The 23255-nt window shown below is 36.6% G+C and overlaps 1 protein-coding gene across 1 annotated transcript in view; it reads left to right on the top strand.

Annotated features, from left to right (window-relative positions):
• The window catches only part of USH2A (usherin), a 767091-nt gene that overhangs the window by 553187 nt on the left and 190649 nt on the right, over positions 1–23255 (top strand). The window contains exons 47-50 of the mRNA XM_042976063.1: positions 707–909; positions 5322–5434; positions 18586–18784; positions 22244–22412. Coding sequence (XP_042831997.1) covers positions 707–909; positions 5322–5434; positions 18586–18784; positions 22244–22412 — 684 coding nt within the window. The remainder of the gene's footprint in view (positions 1–706; positions 910–5321; positions 5435–18585; positions 18785–22243; positions 22413–23255) is intronic.

Genomic DNA, 23255 nt, shown 5'->3' with positions numbered 1-23255 from the left:
TTGTGGTGCCAAAGGTCGACACCTTTTGTTTATAAAATAGAATGGATCACAAGGACAATTTTTCAACTAGTTAAGATGGGTTCTTATGATAAAAATAGGTCTTTGCATAGTTATTTCTGACATGCTTGAATAATTGTGTAATTTAACGCCAAGCAAGATTTTTTTCCTAATGTTAGATTTCATCATTACCTATGGTAATCAACATTCAAAATCATTTACATAATGACAATATTGCATTATTGCTTCATATTGCTTGAGTTACAAGCTAGTAACATCAAATGATTTTTTTACGTTCCACCAGCCTCAGCCTCAATGTATTTGAGTTTTATTTTTTGCTTAAGGAGCAAATTTTCTTTCCTTTTCCCTGGGAGGTATGGCGTGAAGGGATGGGAAAAGAGACAAATAATAGATATGTGTTGGTGGTGCAGATGGGTGAATAATTTATCATCATATCCCACTGGTCACATAGTATTGAAGATTAGCACTATGCTGGTGGTATAAAGCATTTTACCACCAATTCTTATGGTTTCTGACTGAGAGTATAATAAGCCAATTTACAGAGGACTACAGACTGTGATAACTTCATCAGAGAAAAGCAGATAAGCAAGGAACCCTTTGCAAAACCTAAATACTAATCTGCATTTAGTTTAACAAGTGCTTTTTCAGAGACAGCTGGAGTTTATTCAGTTTCTTCCTTTAATTCTAGAGCCTCAGGGCATGCTTCCTCCAGAGGTTGTCATCATCAACAGTACATCTGTACGTGTCATCTGGACATCTCCTTCAAACCCAAATGGCGTTATCACTGAATATTCTGTCTATGTAAATAATAAGCTCTACAAGACTGGAATGAATGTGCCTGGGTCTTTCATTCTGAGAGACCTGTCTCCCTTCACAATCTATGACATTCAGGTTAGAACACTGTTTTTTGATGGCTAAGTTTATAGGTGTGTTAAATAAAACATTGCCAGGCTATGTCTCTAAGTGGATACCTTCCGTCTTGGTTACAGATTATTTATTTACCGGGGAAGGGGAGAGAAAAGAGGGAAATTGATTAGGATTAAATCTGTTTGCTGTGGGCAAACACATGAGTCTCAGGAGAGAAGGTAATGGTAATATGGAAAACGATGGTGATGATATTCTTGCCGGCAAAATGAGGCAAATCACATATTTGCAGTAAATCTTGCTAAGCAGTTCACCTTTATCCTGATTCTTTTACTGATATCAAAATCAGAATCAACCTATGAATGTGGAGACATTCTTCTATTCCTATTTCTGCTATTTACTAATTTAATAACTTCAGGGAAGCCACATAACCTGTTTGGTGTCAGTTATCTTTTTTATAAGGGCAGCGGACTTGGTGACTTAAAACATTCTATCGACCTCTAGCATTCTGTGACTCTGAATGCGGCAAGAAAACATAAATGAATATATGGCAGACAAAATATATTAAAGGGTTTGACCTGAAGATGAAAGAAATTTATCTGTTGTCATCTACCAAATGTTTGTCGACCCTTGACTATGTGAGAACAGTTATCCTTAAACTTTTTTGCCCTTGAACCTCTTTGATAATCTAATGATGTCAGTGCACCCTGCCCTAGAAAAACACCTATGTGCCTATATGACAAAAGTTAGTGTGCAGTTTCATATTGCATTGACCATCTGAGGCCCAACTCATAGACCTCTTTGAGATCTGCTGATCTTTAAAATAGAAAAAATAGAGAGACAACTAAGGAATCTTCAACAAAGAACTTTCCCCCAAGGAATTGGAACTCATTACACTGCTGGGATATAAAAGATAACAAGGCCAAATGTGGAAATTAATGATAAAAACAGAAACTCAAAGTTTATAGAGAAGGGCTGTAATGTAGTAAATTTTTAATTAATCTATGCTACTTCCAACATTTGTAAGAGCTTTGTAAATAATTTTCAAAAGATATTAAGCATGGAAATTTTCTTTGACCACAGAAACATTCACTGGCTTTGTCTATAAGTGCCACCTCTTTCATTTCCCATCCCCTTCTTTCCCTCACCTTGGAAGGGGAAACATACACAGTCATCTGGCTAGAGCCAATGCTTTACCACTCCCCGCCCCCCTACCCCCTGCTGCTAGGCCTAGGTTCCTAAGAAAACAAAATAAAAATAAAAGAAGAAAGGTATGCTGATTAGTTTTCATTACATTCCATGATTTCCATGAACTCACCTGAGTCATCTTAGAATGGAACACACACGGACTGATGTTTATGTTCACGGTTCTTAGAGTGAGTCTCTATGTGCATGTACATCATAGAAAATTAGAAAATAAAAACCACATTCAAAATAATTACACATATAGCTTTGTGAACAAGGTTGGCTTAGGAAGGTGACAGAGTATTTGCTGTATTATTCTTTTGAGGGGCGCTGATGGAGAAAGCTGGCTTAGTCCTCAAAAGGCAACTTATTTATTTGGTTTATCAGGACTCAGAATACAACCTAAGGTGAGATCAATAGGGGCTATGCATGCATGCACATCCTGATCCAGCTTTCTGACTATGTAACGGTTGATGTGTACGTGTTTCAGTCATGTTGTCCTATAAAAGGCTTCACTCATCCCTACTGGTTTGAGTCACTAGTGGCCTGAAAAGAATGCATTTTGATCAGATTTGGGACATCTAACAAAATAAGGAGACAAAATACCAAATTAGAATCTAATATTTTAGTTGTGTTATTAGTGACTAAGATGTTCTTATTCTTGATAAACTATATTTTTGTGAAGCTCTCCACAGTCCAGGGATATTCCACTTGAAATAGTTGTTGCATCACTGGAAATTTGAATAACAGATTACAATGATTTTTGTTCATGATGTCAAAGATAATTTGGGATTTGACTCCATTTAAAATATGCATCCAGGGGTACCTGGGTGGCTTGCCGGGTTAAACATCTGATTTCAGCTCGGGTCATGATCTCGTAGTTCCTGGGTTCAAGCCCTGAGATGGGCTCTGTGCTGGGAGTGCAGAGCCTGCTTGGGATTCTCTCTTTCCTTCTCTCTCTGCCCTTCCCCCACTCACATACATGTGCATGCTCTCTCTCTCAAAATAAATGAATAAATTTTGAAAATAAATAAGTAAATAAATAAATATACATGTATATACCAGTGTATGTGTATATATATGCATATATGCATAAATATATACGTATAAAAATATTTATATGTATATGTATATATACGTATATGTATATATACAATATGTTGCACCTAATTGATATGCCTACTACTTTAGGATTAAGGTTCTCTGTGTCAACCCCCTCTGTCAAACATGTATTGATTATAAAGCAGACATATAGATCCAAATATCTACTTTTTTGAATGAGTTATTTTATATATCCCTTCTATATAATTTATATATATATAATATATATAAATACATTAAAAATGTCAATTTTGATTCAATTTTGTTTTTATGTGAATCAGTCAACCTTTATATTTGTGGTTCATTCACATTATGCAATATAGCTATAGCAGCAGAAATATCCCAAAGATGAAACTTGGTCTGTTACCTTAGTAAGTTGAGAAAAATATTGACACATTTCTCCAAAGTCAAAATAAGAGTTTTCTGGAGAATCATTTGAATAGAGCTAGTAGCTTAGTTTTGTTTTGTTATAACTTTTTTTTTTAATTTGAGAGAGAGAGAGAGAGAGAGAGAGAGAGAGAGAGAGAGAGAGAATCTTAAGCAGTCTCCAAACTCAATGTGGAGCCTGGCATGGAGCTCAATCTCATGACCCTGGGATCATGACCTGAGCCAAAATCAAGAGTCAGACTGAGGTGACTGAGCCACCCCAAGTGCCCCAGAATATAGCTAAGTAGTTTGGAACTTAAAGCTATGCTTAGTATTTAGATGATAAGACTAGAATACAGTAAAGCCTGGATTAGATATCTCATATCTAATCAGCTTGATCATATTCCCTGATTTCTCTCACCCCCAATTTGCAAGCTGATGAAAATGGAGTCATGAAGACTCCATAAAATTACTTGTGCCAGTTCCCATTAATATTGAGCACACATTACTTACACAATGAACTGGAGTTGAGTTTTAGTTATAATTATGCACCATATAGTCAAATATTGCCTAATATGTATGAAGTTTTATTGTCATTAATTCTATTGCAGCAAGTATATTTTAAGTTCATTTCCCTTTAAATTATTTGGGGTTTCATTGGACATACTCAGAGTGGAGGGCCTTGACAGTGTCCACATCTCTACTAAATATTAGTAGATAGGAAAAATACTATATGGAATACATAAAATACTATATGGCATACATAAAGAACACAACTCAAACAGCATCATAAAAATGTGCTTCAACTCCCATTTAGGTGTAAAGTGCCCCATGAATAAAATGACGTAACTACTAAATACAGTAAGAGACACATTTGTCTTTTCTCAATTGCCAGTGGAAATCCAGAGAACTGCTTCACTTAAAAGCTCAGTATTAGTGTTTAAGATGCATCGGTATCCAGCTTCCCCCTTCATTTTTTATGTATTAGCTGCTGAAAATAAGTGAGCATTGGAAAAAGTACAGTTTCTCTTTGGCTTATCCTTTCATTGGAAACAGAATGATGTCACTTTGTGAGTGTTTCACTAGCAATCTTTTGTACATTCATTTGTCTCTCCTCCCACTTGCTGAATGTGTTTCTTTTGCATTACTAATGCTTGATGAACTCGATTTCTAATCTTTAGTTACTCCACCCTCCTCAGTTTTTAGTCAGATTAGGTGGCAGAATTAAAGGGATAAATGATGATTTTCTGCTGTGATTAAGGTAAAAATACAACTGCAGCTGGAACAGATGAGTATAAAGTAGCTCAGCCACATTGAAAGGCTTCCCTAGACCTCGTTTTCCTTCCATTGCACATTAACATTTGGGCTATTTGTTCTAAAACGTCAAGACTTCTGCAAGAACTCATCATTACACTACCTGGTTGTAGATCTAGAGAGCAGTATGCAGTGATAACCTACTAAGCTTATATACTGTCACCTAAACATCTTCCATTCCTTACTGTGCCCCAAAGGGATGAATATGTCTGTCTCTTTCTGAAAGGTTGGAACCAGAGACTAAACATCACCATTTTCATCACCAAATCAACTGTCCTGAGTTCATTTCTATATCATATTCTGAGTTTGAACCAATGCAGTCAAACAACATCAAAAATTAATATTTATAGAACTCTAAGAAGTTATAGAGAACTAATAGGAGAGTACTATGAAATGAAGGTGGGTGGATTCAAGCCACTGGCAGTGTATATTTTGAAAATAGTTGGATTTATTCTTTTCTAAACTGTTTGTAGGTTGAAGTCTGCACCAAATATGCCTGTGTGAAAAGCAATGGCACCCAAATCACCACTGTGGAGGATACTCCAAGTGATATACCAACACCCACAATTCACGGCATCACTTCAAGGTAAAAATTTTTGCCAGTTAATGTAAAGAGCTGATCAGAGGCACCTGCGTGGCTCAGTCACAAGCCTCTGACTCACCGCTTGTGAGTTCAAGCCCCTCATTGGGCTCTCTGCTGTCAGCGCAGAGCCCCTTTCAGATCTTCTGTTCCCTTTCTCTCTGCCCCTCCCCAGCTTGTGCATAAGCTTATGCATTCTCTGTCTCTCAAAAATAAATAAACTTAAAAAAATAAATAAAAAGCTGATCATAAGCAATGAACGTTAAAATCAAAGATTTCATCCCAACCATGACAATTTCATTTTAGAAAGTTGCTATAAAAACCTGTGTAAATCAAAATTTTTGTATTATTAGCTATTGATTTTCACTGGTCACATCACCTAATACTTAAGCTTTAATGTCCCCGATTTCCCAGTTTCACTTCCCTTTATTTAGTAACCTGTGAACAAATGCTTAAATGCATGAAAGGGTTTCTGTATTTAAATGTGTCATTAAGTGAATCCTTTTGTAAGGCAAAGAATACAATTTTCATTAGATTAATTACCTTCTAAGTTACTCTCTTTGAAAAAAATTAGATTTACATGTATCAGATTGCCTTAAACCTAGAAAAATCTGTAAAATAAACAGGGGAGATAATCTCTGGATAACCATTACTACTGTTATCAGATTCTTGGTACAATCTCATTATTTTTCTGTGCTCATGTATTGCTGAGAAGTGGCCATAGATTGAAAGTGAGTCTCTTTTCAGTTCAAGTTAACAATAATAATGATAAAAAGATTTAATGTCAAGTATCCCAAGACAAAATTGACATGAAAGTAGTTCATCCCTCTACATCAGTCTGAGGCTAGAGAAAGAAATCTGAGTACTCCCACATCATACTGGGATGATGTTCCAGCTAAATGAATCACCCTTCACTTGTACACATACACACACACACACATACACACACACACACCCCACATACACACTGACCAAAATAATTGATTTGTTATAAAAGATTTCAATTCTGAAGGATCCTTTTGCAACATATTAACATTTCTATGTTTCTTTAAAATCAGTTTAAAAATATCTGTACTGATTTAGGGAACTAAAGATAAAAATAATTAGAAAAAAAAAAACAAGTAATTGGATGCTTAGCTGTTCAGGGCAAAAATCATGCCTTGTCTCCTTGAGTCCATCTTTTATCTAACACATGACAGATATTTATCTAATTTCACATGTGCTAATTAATTGATAATCTTGTCAGCAAATTTTCCCTATCCACAGAATTGCCTACTATGCAAAGGGAAAATAGTCAAATGAAAAAAGTACCAGCAAATACATTTGTGGTTATAATAATATAAGAAGAAAAATTAATTTAAAAAGTATAAGGCATGGTTTTAAATTTTCAAAGTTTCAGTCTACTGTAGAGACACTGCCCTAAACAAATGTTTATAGAATAATGTAAAAAACTCCACAACATAAGTTTATAATATGCAGGAAAAACATAAAGAGAAAAACACTGAACTCTACCCAGGATTATCAGTGAAGGCATCATGGATGATGCAATAATTGAGTTCTGTCTTCAAGAACTCAAGGAACAATTATATTTAGGTGGGTGGATGTTGTCAGATTTCTCGTTTGTTCTCATCCTTATGACCTAAGCCCAGATGAATGGCATAAAGGAGTATGTCTTAAATTATATATTTATATGTAGCTAAAAATCTGTAGGTTTTATTAGACATTGAACAAATGTCTATATGTGTCTGTACTTCTAGGATACTTTTTTTTATTTTAAAAAGATTCTTACAGATAATAGCAGAGTAATAGTTGTGGTTAAAGATTATTTACATTCAAATGTATAAGTTGATGGCAAAAATATTAATGAAGGCATCATACAACAAGAGGAAGAAAAATGACAGAGCAGACAACAGAAGAGAGATTTCAACACAATTTTGGAAGCAATGTTTGGCAGGGAGAAAAAAATGAGTTAGTGCAGTGGAAAACATTTACAACCAAAGTTTGGTTGGCAGAAGGAGATAATGACACAAAACAAATTAATTTACCCTGCAGAGAACCTCGGTGTCTGAGCACTTACAAGTTTTAAGGTTAGTGAAGAAGAGGAAGATGTAAAGTTCAAAGCTGGAATCATGAGATTAGCTAAAAATCTGAAAAAAAAATATGGTTGGAACCTGTAATTAGGGTTCTCCAGAGAAACAGAACCAAAATCTGAAAACCCAGGAAAGCTAGTGGTGTAGACTCTCAAAGTCTCTCTGATTTGAAAGTCAAAGGAGCCAATGGTATAAGTTCCAGTTCAAGTCTAAGAGGAGAAAAAGACTGATTCTTAGCTCAAGTAAGCAGGCAAAGAAAGGGAGGGAATTCTCCCTTCTCCCACCTTTTTGTTGTATTCAGACCCTCAACTGATTGGGTGTCCACCCATTTCAAATGCTAATCTCCTTAGAAACAGCCTCACAGATATACGCTGAAATAATGGTTAGCCAAATATCTGGGCACTTTGTGGCCCAGTCAAGTTGATGCATAAAATTAACCATCCAAAAATTCACGGTGACCTACCTCCATAGTATGTATCCTGGTGTCTACTTCTCTTGCTCCATCTAGCATGTTCTACTACCATGAGATCAGAAGTGTATTCTCTGGACAAACTGAACAGAGGCATCTAGGAATTAAGGCTGACTAGGCACAGTGGAAGGCTGGGAGGAGGGGCAAAGCTAAAAATCATAATAAAGTGGAAGACTACAATGAAAATGATGAAACCTTTGTTGTTTTCCCCAGGTCTGTTCTCAAAAGCAAATATTGTGAGAAGAATGTTGAAATTTCCAGATATAATTATGGGCATATCTATTTCTTTTTTAGAACTCTCTGTTTTGCCCCATGTATTTCGATGCTTTATGATGAGATTCATATACATTTAGGATTGCTATGTCTTGGTAAATTGATTCTTTCATCATTGCGTAATATCCCTTTTTTCTGGTAATTTTCTTGTTATAAAGTATACTTTGTCTGATACTAATATAGCCACTTCAGCTTTCTTTTGATTAGTGTAATTGTGAGTGATTTGGGATTGTTTCCTGGACATTTTGAATAGTAAGTTGTGATCATTTGAGTCCCGTTAAAAATTTGAAGAAGGATGAAGTTTTCATTTCCTTCAGCAGGTAATCATCTGGTTACCTTCAGACTGCAAATATTGTCTTGGCTTTATGTGCTCAGGGGCTCCAATGTCGGTTCATTTTTCAAAAGCTTTGCTATGCCGCTTCATGTCTGCCCCATGTATGCACCTTTCAGTGGCTAATCTGGTATTTGTTTGGAGGGCTATGTAATGGTTCATATCTCAGAGTCTTTGCTGTGACGCTCAGATTGCCTTTGCATGGAAAGCAACCGTGCATGTGCGGTTTAGACTTGAGTAGGGACTTGCGTTGAAGATGACCTAGCTCTCTCTTGTCTGAGATTCCTCCCACATTTTCCAGATCCCTGGTGCTTCCTTTGTGGGATCTTTGGCTAGGAAGATATGGTTTCTCTTGAAATTTTAGCCTCCCAAGATACCTGACATTTTACATAAATGAGGCTGTTTGGTGAGAGCAACAAGATAAGAGAAAGTGGAAGGAAAACAGGGACACCTCCCACACACATGTTTTAGATCACAGGAGCCCCTTTCCCTGGTTCCTCTGGTCAGACAGATGGATTTTTCTTAGGATTTTGGATTCCCATTTGACCAGAACTGCTATAGTGCAGCTCCTTGACCAGAATAATCCTCAGAGCAAGTCTGAGCAAAAAAAGAAAAAACAGAACAGGAATTTCCCCTCACACCCTCTGGCTTGTAAGGCCTTTTGGTACTCTGGCCAGAAAGATGGGGTTTCTCACATAGGTTTTTCTTGTCCAGTGCACAATTCTACACCGGGGCTGCTCTTGGATTAAAGATGGGAGATCAAAGAGGGGAAACAATGAGAAATTCATCCTTTAATTTTTTTTTCCTCTCGTCCTTATCTGCCTCTATTGTTAACTTTTCAGAATCCTCAGGTGGTTGCTTCTTGTAATTTCTGCACACTTTTTAGTGATAATCAGTCAGAGAGAGGCTATAATAGGTTTACTCCATATTGGCCGGCCACAGAAAGTCCCTCTCTACCATGTTTTTTGTTTGTTTGTTTGCTTTTAATTCCAATCCCTTTACCAACTTTATTTCTTTTTTTCTTTCTTTCCTTCCTTCTTTCTTTCTTTCTTTCTTTCTTTCTTTCTTTCTTTCTTTCTTTCTTTCCTTCCTTCCTTCCTTCCTTCCTTCCTTCCTTCCTTCCTGTTTTTTTTGGTCAAAAATCTAAAAATGTCTTGATAGAAATCATTCACCACCAGATATTGGCAAGGGAAATCTTCCCTTTCTAAAAATGATTCATCATAGAAGAGCAACATTTTCCAGAGGCAGGACTCAAATGAGCAGCTGTGGGCTGCCAAATCATTAATCAAAATTATACCAACACACCAAAGTAGTTAGCCTCTTATGTGCATGTTATTGTTTGTGTATTTTATTATATGTCTGGCAATGTATACTTGTTAGTTATATTTTTATTTTGATTCAAAAAAATCTCTTTTATATTAGCAATGAGCAAAATCAAATGTGAAATTATTCCAGAAAATGTCAGTAGACTGAATTAACTTCTATAGCATTTAAAATAATTTGGTTTCTAGTAAGACATTTGTTTCTTAGATTGTTTAGTTTTGGTAAAGTGCAATAGTCTGTAACATTTACCTGTCATGTATTTTAATAACATATACAGATAGTATATCAGACTGTCTGATTATATGCATGGGATGCTTCAACTCGTTTTTGTTTTGGCCTTAACTTATGACTCATGACATCTACAGTACAACCACTCATACATGTTTTTCCCATTACATGTAACCCAAAGACACCATAGCACCCAAATGTGGAAAGAGCACGAGCCCCTGTAGTTCTATAAGCTGCCTCTCCAGAAACAAGCTCTGTTTCTACATCACATTTTCCATACTTGTCATATTATCATCAGCTGCTTCTATATCCCAAAAGAATACTAACTAGTGATCGATAGCCCGGACATGTCTGGCCATGGCCTACATGTGCCCTGGGTAGTTCATTTATTTGCCTTGGTGGATTTGCTAGAGTGGAATTTAATCAATAGTTAATTCATTAATTCTGGTCCTTGAGAATGTAGAGACTACGGTGGATGTAGATAGCTGGCTGGCTCTGGCTTTGACTGAAATATGACAAACACAGTAGCTGACAGCTTCACTTGTATTGGGTTGCCTTTTTAGCTATAAATAGATAAGCAAAAAAAAAAAAAAAAGAACGTCAACAAGAAAGAGATTTTATTAGTTACTGCTAGTATTCCAAAATGCATCATTTCCAGGGGAAAGGGTCAAAGGAAGGCAGAGCGAGAACACAGATCATGTCTTTCATTGTCTTTAATTGGCATCATGGCAGTTTTTTCTGTTCCAAATCAATTCAGGGCTGTATTATTGACGAGGAGTCTGTGGTATAATGTCTTTGTAGCATTCGCAAATAATTGTTGGAAAATTTGCCTGAAGCTACTGAATGATATAAATGATATTTTTACATACCAACTTTTCAGAAACCTTTATGAAATCAGCACAGACTGCGTGTCTTTAAATGAAGGTTACACCACTATCATCATTTATAAATCCCCTTAAATTTTCAAATTACTTAGGTTGGGGTTGAATATGGCAAAAGAGGTTTTAGGTTGTGGAATAAGAATTTTCCTCTTTTTTCCTCACTAAATTTGGGGTGAAACTTTGAGGCCTCTATTTTTTTTTTATAGTATGACTTTTTTTGTATTATCAGAGAATCTCTTCTATCCTTAATTTTCCCTCTCTGATATTTTTCAGTGACTGATAGCTTGAGCACTGAAATAATAATTTTATATTTTGTGTGAAAAAAAATTAGATCATGATTTATTTTATTATTTTCTTAATAGAGAGGATGTTGGGCTGTAGATATAATATGTCACATCAAGTCTTCTTCACCCATATTCTAAACTCCCTCCCTCACCAATATGGACAACAGGAGACACATTTTAATTTGGACTGGAATTTCTGTCAGAGTCTTTTTTTTTTTTTTTTAAGTAGGCCCTATCCCCAACATGGGGCTCAAACTTATGATGCCAACATCAAGAGTTGCATGTTCTACCAGTCTGAGCCAGGCAGGTGCCCCTCTGTTAAGAGTCTTTAAAGGAAGACCTCTTGAAAGAGATTGTTTGAAGTATATTTACTACTGTTGTACAGATCCGATCAAGTCTTATAATTCAGGAAGTATCATTTTTAATGGCTAGTGAGTTTTCATTATCAGACACATTGTTTCATTAAAAGACCTTACAGAAGGGGCGCCTGGGTGACTCAGTGGGTTCAGTGTTTGACGTCGGCTCAGGTCGTGATCTCATGGTTTGTGGGTTCAAGCCTGGCATGGGAATCTATGCTGACAGCCTGGAGCCTGCTTCAGATTCTGTATCTCCCTCTCTCTCTCTGCCCCTTCCCCACTAACTGTCTGTCTCTCTATCTCAAAAATAACTAAACATTTAAAAAATTCAATTATTAAAAAAAGACTTTACAGAATATCGAGTTTATTCATTTTTTAAGTTAATTTATTTATTTTGAAAGAGAGAGAGAGAAAAAAGAGAGAGAGAGAGAGAGAGCACACTTGTGTGGGTCGCGGTCGGGGGGCAGAGAGAGGAAGAGAGAGAATCCCAAGCAGGCTCCACACTGTCAGCCCAGAGCCCAACTCGGGGCGTGATCTCATGAAACTTGAGATTGTGACCTGAGCTGAAATCAAGAGTCAGCTGCTTAACTAACTGAGCCACCCAGGTTCTCCTCAAGTCTCTTAAGACTCTGCTATCAATACCTCCATTTTCTCACCTCCCTCTCTTCCCAAACTCCTTTAAGTTCTCTACCTCTTGTAGCTCCGGTAGAAGCCAGTCACTGAGGCCGACTGTGCCTCTCAGCAAAATCCCCCTCTTCCTAATTCACTTTGGCCTTTAACTACCACATTGTACCCTGCTCTCTGAATACCCATTTCCTTCTTTTACTGGGTCCATTCCAAATCCATGTTATTAATTGTGAGACTGAGCAGAAAGACTCTCCCTCCTCATCAGGTAGTTCAAACATCACACTTTTAGTCATTCTGATGTCTCAAAAATTGCTGACCCTGTTTTTCCCCCAAACTCTAGTCTCATCTATGCAGTTGCCTATTGATTTTCTGTAGTAGTATCTGCTACCTCAAGCCTCAGCGGTACATTCTCCTCTAACTCATCATCTTTTCCAGCATTCATTTTCACAGATGCACCACCACCTGCATATTATCACTGACATCTATCTTTGAATTTTTTTAATCCCCTGAGTTTGCTCAATCTTCCTATATGTGTCTCTCTTCTTCATTTCCACCACCACCACCACCTTGGTTCATCATTTAAGTTTATGTAACCTGTTTCTGCAGGGGTCTTAATTCAATGAGATACAAAGAAGAAAAGGCTTTGCATTTTGCCCACTGCTTGCTGCCTTATACATAATCCTTTGGCTGTCCTCTCTTCGACTCTTGAAAGCCTCTCAGAAACATCTTATGGCTTTTGAATTATTTTTAGTTATGAGTCTCACTTTGGTAATTGAGATTCATGATCAACTATTAAAAAGTCTTTTCTGTCTCTAGCAAATTATTAAGCCCAAGTCTGGTTCAAAGATTCTACCATTTCACAGACTCAGGCCTGATTATAGCTTGTCTGTTCCCTTCTCCTTGCTCTTTCCCTCCTATCCCCCTTGATCCAGTGTGTCTCCTCTCAATGTTATTGTTTCACTGCCATCACTGGGCAACCCTCAAAGCCCTCTGCATATCAGGTGGCACTTTTCCTGGAGAGTTGTATTTCCCTTGAGAGGCCCCAAGAGGATCTCCACATAGTCAATTTCCCTGACACGAGTGCTGCCCTCTATAGCTGATCTCTTGTGGTCCCAACAGAGTAGGGCATCCCAAGGACTCCCAAGGACTCTTCTTGCTGGAGTCTCCTCTTCCTAGAAGGCTGCCATCATGAACAGTATACCCTCAAGCTGGCTCAAGCCTAGTCATCTCGCAAGGCATCTCCTGGTTCCGGCGAAGCTCATTGATCCGTGCCATGAGGCACTCTTTATTCTACCTTTTTGTTGCAGCTACTTTGGACAATACCTAGCCATCAGGATTCTCTCATGGAGAGTCAAGCACCTTTTCTCTGCTTGTATAGACTGTCAAGATCAATGTCAAGCTCTCCCCAAACTCCTTACTATCCTCCAAGGACAGCAGCAGACTGAGTTTAGACATTTCTATAACTCAGTGAGTACCAAACATGAGAAACAAGTGCTTCCAATTTCTCTGCCTCCAGTTTCTCTAAGTGACATATTTAGAATGCCTTCCTCAGTCCTACCCTAGGTATGTTAGCAGGGGTTAGGGCGTGTGTTTGATGCCACTCTTCACTATGTAAATAACTCCTCTTTCACTCTGTGCCTCAAAACTTCCGATGGCTTTCCAACACACTCAAAAACAAATCCAGTTGTTTCTGTGTTGTAGAAAATCCTACATCATCAGCAAACACCCATGCCACCCTCCTTATACCCATAGGACCTCATTTTCCCACATTCTATCTTGTGTGCAGTCCAATCCAGCCCTATTAGATTCACTGGCCCTTCAGCATGCCAAGCACATGGTTGCCTCACAGCTTTTCCCTCCACCTAGAAACCCCTCCAGGTTTGATTCGCCTCTTCTGCCGAATTTCTGCATAGAAGAACCAGTCCTTCCTAGACCACCAACCTGACGTATGATACACTTAGGTGTTTCTTTACTGTCCCTCTTCCCCCAGAAAAAATGTAAGTTTTATGAAAAAAGGGGGCTTTAGCTGTCTTGTTCGCTGATAAGTAAAGAACAGGGCTGGCATACAGGAGGTACTTAAGAAATACTCACTAAATTTCCTACTTTCTAAAACTCTCCTAGATTTCTGTTTATTTTTGGTTGTTTTGGGTGGCAGGTCAATGTTAAAGAGTTTTATCCTTGGGATTCAACAGAATCTTGCTGTTCCCTTTGGAAGTGAAATACTTACCATGTTTAAAAGGAGGAACTCATTACCTGTCATCCTCAGTTTGGGGCTGTAGTTCAAATCCCCATACAAGAGCGGAACCCCATTCAACAATCTTTTGCACTTGAGTTACTAATGTAGCTCACAGACCTTTCTCTCTAGCCCTGGTCTCTTCCACTCTAGCATGTCAGGGTGTTAGTTCTAATAAGGCTTTGCAGTCTAGGAGTGACAACAGTGCACAATCATACTATTTCACTGTCAAACTCAGCACGGTGTTTGAGGGAGTCCATCAACTTTTTTCTTTTATTCAAATTTACCCTCCTCTTTTGCTGGACGTAGCTTATTCACTCATCAAGTTGGTCACATTACTCTTCCATACACACTGAGGCTGATTCCCACCCTTTACATTTGCTTATGTTGATTTTCCTGCACAGAATCTTCCCTTCCTCATTTACCAATTCAAGTCCAAATCTATCTGTTCCATGATACCCTCATTGTTTAGTCTAGAACAGAGGACTTTTGCTTATGTGTTTTTATAATATCTGTAGCCTAAACACATTTAAATACTTGACTTAAATTGCCATATAGCATTTACATGCTTTGTGTTTGCATGTTTTGTATTCCCTATTATTCAAGGACACAGGTTTTGTCTTTTGATTTTTCACCTATTACAAGTTATGCTAAACATTCTAATAGATAAATATTCAATGACTTGATTTGAGAGCTGAGAGTTAATATTTTCATCATGCAACATTTATTTAGTCCTCTATTAAAAGTTACTTGATCATTTATGATAGCCATAATCTGGAATACAATTGAAGAACTTGAATGTTACATAAATAATTGACCAAAATGACCAAGTTGAGTAGGAAAAAAAGGGTCTACATAAACATGATCAAGGAATCCAGAACTGTTTAATTTATAGCAATTTAAATTGATATCTTAAGGTATATGAAGATTTTTTTCCTTTAGCTTAAACAAGAACATTTTGACCAAATGGTAATAATAGAATAAAATGTTGAAGAATACCAGTGGAAACCCTAATTCTTCATAAAATTTTGTCTGACCTGTAACATTTTAATATTCACCTGTATCAAGGTAGGTGATAAAGAAATGATTTTCCCATACTCCTTTCTATCCTCAATATTAGTTTATACTTCTTGAAGTAAGGACTGAAAATGATGATCATTGTGGTGGTGACTACAGTGGTAGATAATAGTAACAGAGATAGAATAGTAAATCTACTAACAGGGTGACATAATTAAAGGAAATAACTCCAACTGAAATATCTGAATAATCAATGAATCCATGTATCAAAATGTGTGTAGATATAGTAGTTTTCATCAGAAACTTTATTAAGGTAGCTTAAATCATAGTCCTTATGTTCTGGGAGTTAAATAAAATCTAATCATGACTTTATGAACAAATCTGCAAAATATTTCATTCAAGGATTCACTGTTGGTTTACTTTTCTGTGTGAGCATGCAACCTTTACTAATCTATACCAAAAAGCTTCAGCTTGTTTCCCCAATATTTAACATTCATTCCTATAGTATAAGAACGTTTCTTCTATTTTTGCTCTTAAACATCAAAGGAATGAGACCACCAATTCCGTTTATAATGGTGCATGTTTCTCAGAGATGTCTTTCATTTGAAATCAGCAACCAAAAGGTTTTTCAGTGTCACTCTCCTTGGTTCTAATGAGAGATGTATAGGTGTTAAACTCGCTACTCTTTGATCATTTACCTTCGTGCCTCAGACTCAGATCCTCAAGAGCAAAACTGTTCATGTTATCGCTAAAAATATAAGCAGTCTCACTTCACAGTCTTGCTCTGCTAGAAAGAAAAGTTACAATGGTGTGGTATTCTGCATGGTGTTTTCTAGACTTTCCTAGTTCATCAGCTTTTGTGGAAAAGTCAGACCTTTGAATGTCACTTAAATGTAGTCTTTCCTGTAGTTGATTATGCAGTGAATACAAAAGAGGTATCTGGAAAATGTGGAATTAATTTTAAGAGTTGGACAAAGACCTTAGAATAATAATGGTGACTACAGAAGTCACCTATGAAACTGCTCTCTTGTAGGTGACATTAATTTCCTATCTACAGAGTCTTATTAGTGAATGTGTTATGTTTGTACCCCTAAGAAAATGAAATAATAATTTTCTTTTTTTTAAGCAGTCTATTAAAATGTCAAGGTTTATCTTGACTGCTGCTTTTTAATGTAAATGTTTGGTCTTAATTGAATTCCTAATACATGATGTCACTTGGAATTCTGATAGGGTCCAGTAATTTTGCCTGTAAAGATATATTTCCTCTTAAAATGAAAGGTATAACAAAAATACCATTTAGCACAATGGCAGAAAAGTGGTCACATGAGTTATTGTGAGATTTTTATTGGGAGAGTTTAAAGTATAGGGACTAAGTTTATATGTGCTTGCTCTCCTCCGAAGTACCTACTGGAGTGTTCTGTATAAAAAATGCCCTATAACTATTTGTCATTTGGTTAGTTGCTGTAGTTGGAAATTCTAGAATTATAAAAATAGAATTAATCTTGCATGTCAGAGTTCCACCCCTTTTTCTGAAAACAATGAGAATAAAAATAATTATTATTTTGCATTACCTAGTGTTTTGCAAATAGTAGGCTTCCCTTGCCATGCTAAATTGCAAGAATATGTCATATCCAAATCTCTGGGGCTTTATTAAAAACTTTAACTATTCTGCTTATAGAGCTTATTTAAAAAACACTAAAGATAGTACAGCTATGTCATTTAGGTTGTATCATTCTGGCAAGTAGTCCTAAGTGCAGAATTAAAGTTCTATAGCATTAACCTGAGAGTAAATCATTTTATTCAGGGCTGATTCCTACTGGAAAGCTTGATGTTCTGATTTCATTCATTTCAACAAATGAAATATTAATAGATCATTGAAAGTGCAATAAAGTTTTAGTCAGATATTATGCCTTCATTGCATACCAACCCCTCCCTGAAAAGTATACTCATACTTAGAATGAAATTGTTGCTCAATTTTTAAGAATCACACATCTCCTAGAACATTATAATGTAAAGATATTTGTTGTAGAAACTTCCAATTCCTATATTTCCTTACCACAAAACATGTCTGACTGTAACATTAGAAGAATTACTAGAGGAACAAGTCTGTTTATAGAAGTTAAAATTAAGGTATATCAAAGTACAGTGAATTGAGAGGAATTTTATCATTTATCATTTGATAAAATTTATAAGTTGTATTTATAAGTAAATTTATCAATTATTTTTAATAATAGATAAGTTTATCTATTGATAACAAGACTTTATCAATATGGGCAGTTATTTTGGCTATATGTAACAAAACACCCAACAACAGAAGTTTAAGTAAATAGTTGTACAGATTGTACATTATTGCCGGCATTGGTTCAGCTTACCCAAATAACATGGTGGCCTTTTTGTGATGATTTTGATCTTTCTCAAGTGGCTGCAAGATGATTACTGAAGTTCCAGACATCGTGTTTAGCGGAAAGGAAGAGAAAGGGGAAAAGTAGTGGCTGTGCCAAGAAAGCTGAAATTGCCTCGGAACCTTCCGAGGCTTCCACTGTGGTTTTATAGTTGCATATCATTGGGCAACTATGTGACACATCGCTAGTCTGGGCTGGCAAAGGAGAAGGTGATTTCAAGTAGAGATTAGGTCTGCCACCTGTTCTAATTTCCACGCTACTTACCAAGTCTTATTACTTGTGGCTTAATTTTACTTATGAAACCAAAATTTTCTGTTGATTTTCCTGATTAGCCAAAACAATGGTACTTTCTTCTGGTCTCCAAAATTTAAAGTGGGAGATCACTGGACTCTTGCCATTTGTCATCCTCCCAAAAGCTTACTTAGTTTTCATTGATTCTCCAAACATATTATCTGGTAGTAACATATATGAGCATATTATACATTAGTATATAACTTCTTTGGCTTCAGCTTTTTAATTAAGAAGTTGTTGACAAAATGGACCTTTTGACCAATCTGGAAGATTAATTGAGAGTACATGAGGCCGATGGCAGCAATGTTAAATGTGGTCTTTTCAGAGTTATTGATTATTCTATCCATTGCAGATCCCTTCAAGTTGATTGGATGTCTCCAGGGAAGCCAAATGGCATCATTCTCGGATATGATCTCTTACGTAAAACATGGCATTCATGCCCTAAAACCCGGAAGTTAATGAAGGACCACAGTAGTGATCTCTGCAAGGCAGTGAAGTGTCAAAAACCGAAAGCTATCTGTGGACACAACTGTTATTCTCCTGAAGCTAAGGTATATCTTTTCAAATGAGTCACTGAAATATGATTTTCTCACTAAACACTCCAGGTGAAATCACTTGCTTCTTAAACCATGGTTTGTCACGATCAATTTTTCCACTAGTCTATCAGGAAGACCCCGTGGAAAAGAAAGGATGCTTATAAAAACCCTGTCATCCTCATGAGCATCTTAGCCTTCTCGTTTTTCATCATCTTCACAGGAAATATTAGTTTATCGAAATGTTAAGGAACTCCCGACTTTGTATTTGATTGAATGACTTGAATTTTCTTTACAACAAATCCATTCAGCTACAAGTGGGTGTTTGTTTACCTGACACTGATGAGTAACTGTGAACAGGACCTTCCATGGTTTGTCAGAAATATTTTAAAATTATGGCCATTTGCAGATTAATGTTCATATTAGTTGCAGTTTAGGGATCAGATCAATAATACAGCCAGACAGAGGAGTTTGTAAATGGGTTTTATTGACAAACGATGCAGAAAATCCTTAGTTTGAAGGTAGGATTTCATATAATGAAATAATGTTCCTATTTGTCAACAACAACATCACACATTTAATGACTAAAGCTGTTGCTAAATTCAAAAGATTCACTGCAGAAAGACACAGTAATTAAGAAAGTGAGTTGTTGAAGCAATATGGATCAAAATACAAATTACTACAGCTGACACTGGCCAAGCAGTAGTTATCATCTAAGAAATGTTATAAAACTAACAGTTACTAACTACACTTTTTTTTTGACACTTAGGCTCCAGAATTGTCATTATGACTTGGTTTTACATTACTTTAGGCCATTAAATGTACACTATCTGATGAACATACATTCATAAAATAAAATAAAATTTAGTATTTCTGAAGGGAAAAATGCTGGAATAAATTTGCCTATTAAAAATGTTCTCTAGGAGAAAGAAAGAAATCTTTGATGCATTAAGCAAAGGCTTATTATTTTAAGGATTAAGGACACACACAGATATTGACAGTAAAAGAGTAAAGGAAGTCAATTAAAATCTCAAGAGAAAGCAATTGTTTGTAAATTTCTGCTTAGAGTTCACTATGAATATGTATTTCTTAAGTGAGAGGTTGGAGAGAGATAGAAAGGAGACTAAGAATTTTTTTGGCTAAATCACTTCAAATACCAGGAGGACTTAAATACGCATACAAACTTTACCATGTATTCAAACCCTGGTGAACATCAGACCCTGGAGGGCTTGTTAAAACACAGATAGCAGGTCCCAGCCCCAGAAGTTCTGATTCAGGAAATCTTGGGCGGGGCATGAAAATTTGCATTTCTAACATGTTCCCAGCTGATGCCTCTGGTAGCCATACTAAACAGCCAGGATCTGTTCCAGGAACCATATTTTGAGAATCACTAGATTACAGACTTGCTCTGGGAAACCATAAGATAAGCAAAAGTCTCTTCAAATATTAGGTACACATTTATCAGCTCAACTTAATAAAATTTCCATATAGGTTTCCTGAGGCAGCTAACTTGAAGACTGAATTAATAGATTAAGAAATATTCTCTTTATATGGAGGCCTCCCAAGAGAAACGATTGCTTAAAATTTCATTTTGGGGAACCACCAATGATCTAAACCTAAGGGGGTTAGAAAAAGGGCATAAATTTCATGTGTCTAAAGGAGCTTGAGAATGGCAATGGAATTGAAAGAGCCAATTCTAAGGGGCCATCATCACTTAATAAACATTTCATGATGGGGCGCCTGGGTGGCTCAGTTGGTTGAGCGTCCGACTTCAGCTCAGGTCATGATTTCACGGTCTGTGAGTTCAAGCCCTGCATTGGGCTCTGTGCTGACAGCTCAGAGCCTGGAGCCTGCTTCCGATTCTATGTCTCCCCCTCTCTCTGCCCCTCCCCTGTTCATGCTCTGTCTCTCTCTGTCTCAAAAATAAATAAAAACATTTAAAAAAATTTAAATAAACATTTCAGTGAAAGTTTCACAAGAAAATGTAAGTACTAGACAAGCCTGCTAAAAGAAAAGGCTGGATGAGCTTAAGTATCTAGAAACACACTCTATGTGAATTGGACTTTAACAAATACTTTGAGACCGTATAACAAAGGACAAGATTTTAGGTCCCTGTCAAAAAATAAGAGGAAGGCATGTGTTGTTTTACCCTGAAAGTAAAAATGACCAGCATCCTTAAATCTCAAAGAAACACATAAAAAAATTTTGCTTAAGTCTTAAAGATGGGGCATGATTTCAAAATTCACCTTTCATACAGGGTATGACATCAAAGAGAAAAATCACCCGGTGTATCTTTGGCATTAGACTAATTTTGAATCCTCATTGCTAATAACTAAATACAGAAAAAGAAATTCATTACAGTTGGTTTAGTATCGCTACCTGACAAACCACAGGGTAGACTTTGATTTTTAAGGGCCCTGTTTCTTTGATCTTTGATGATTTTTGAAAAATGAATGAAGTCCCAAGCTAGTGGCCCTTATGAAGACTTACAGAGTCCACAGTCTACTGCCTCATAGTTAGCTTGAATCATATGTGGGTGCAAGCTAGAAATAGCAATGTGCAAAATGGAAAAAGAGAAACACCTCTTAAATAGTGGTTGCCGTTGTCTGCCACAGGAAGCTTCTATCTAATTAATGTGACTTATGCCAAGTGTAGGTTCTGAGGCTACATTTCAGCAATTATTTAGCATTTGATTTGTTATATATACGGAGTGTCAGTCTCTCAGACCTCAAGTGAGCATGCAAATAATTATTTGATTGTTCAAGCACATAATTTCTTCTACAGCTCCTGGAAAAAAAACACACATTATTGAAAGGGCTTTTCAAAATTAATTTCCATATAATTTTTTTAATGTGGTGGCCTATATATATATATATATATATATATATGTGTGTGTGTGTGTATATATATATATACATATACACACATATGTATACACACACACACATATATATATACACATATACATATATATAAATGTTAGACTATTGAGACTTCCTTGTCTGAAGATTGGGTTCATAAATAAGTGATCATCTAAATTATAAGGATAATACTACTTATTAAAAGGAAAAGAAAGATCAGTGAGAGACAGGTTTCCATAAATGTGTTTTCAAATTAAACAGTCATTAAAATAAAAACATATATATGAAGGTAATTGTTCATTTACAATTCTAAATCTTCTTTACATTGGGAGCACTGACATTCAAAGGATAATTCATATGTATAGAGTGTGATAATGTAATAGAGCACAAAGCATGTTTAAAGTCTTAAAAAGTTACATGGTATCAGATAGCATTTATAGAATTGAAATGATGCTGGAGAAATGCATTTTTCAAACTTCTGAATTTTTATCAATACTGTACTACATTTGGTCTCAGGTCAAGGCCTATTAGAACATAATTGTATCACGTGAGATAGGATGGGGTATAGTACTTTGAATTGCGCTCATATTTCTTTAATCCCAATTCCCGACTTCAGGTTTGTTGTAATGGAGTCCTCCATGACCCCCAGCCTGGGCACCACTGTTGTGAAGAGAAGTATATCCCATTTGTTTTGAATTCAACTGGGGTTTGCTGTGGTGGCCGAATACGAGAGGCTCAACCCAATCATCACTGCTGCTCTGGGTATTATATCAGAATTCTACCAGGTGAGAATCATTTCCGGGTGTGCTCAGCGTCAGGGAGCAAGACTTCCTCTCCTCTTCAAGGTCCCTCTAGCTGCGTTAAAATCACATTGACACGAGGCAGATTAACAGGAGAAAATCCAATTTAATGCCATATGTACGAGGAATCTGCACAGACGTGGAAATTCCAACGGCAGCCAGGCAAAATGAAGTATACACGTCATTCTGAACTAAGGGTAAGGGTGTAGGGCTCTGAGACATCAGAGGAAAGGAATGCACTTCACAGGGCAGTAGAAAGAAGAGTAGATGTTTGGTAATTAGATGTTTGCCCTGCTGTATAGATGGGTCATTCAGATGAAATTTATCTCTGCTAATAACCCTTATTCTGGGAAAGACCCCCAATTTAGATTATTCTATGTAGTTAAGAGAGGGACAAAAGTTTCTCTTCAGCCTGCAAAGTCTCAGTTGCCTTCAACTCAAAATAATCTTCGCTCCAGTGTGGCTCATTTTGGGGAGGCTGCCCTTGGCCCCTACATCGGTAATCTGGGAAGCTGAAAAAGCCAACACATGACTCATGCCAGCCAACTACTTCAAGCACCTAAACAACAAAAATTCAATGACTAACACATAGCCAATGGCCTGCTTTAAATATAATTTCTTCCCTCAGCTTTGTTGAAATTTAAGCAAGACTAGGTACAAAAAAGAGAGGGAATACAAGGGACTTACAGTATCTACTACATAAGGAAATATATCCAGACCTGGATAACTCTCTTTATTTTGTGACTTTATTTCAATCATGTGGCTAAAAATTTTCACCATAAATTCTATGACTTTCTAAGTGTTCCACTGCATGAAGCCATTCTTCAT

The sequence above is a fragment of the Panthera tigris genome, chromosome F3 (genome assembly GCF_018350195.1).
Source record: "Panthera tigris isolate Pti1 chromosome F3, P.tigris_Pti1_mat1.1, whole genome shotgun sequence".
NCBI lineage: Eukaryota > Metazoa > Chordata > Mammalia > Carnivora > Felidae > Panthera > Panthera tigris.
The sequence above is the reverse complement of the archived record's forward strand: the minus strand, read 5'-3'. Positions and strand labels throughout refer to the sequence as shown.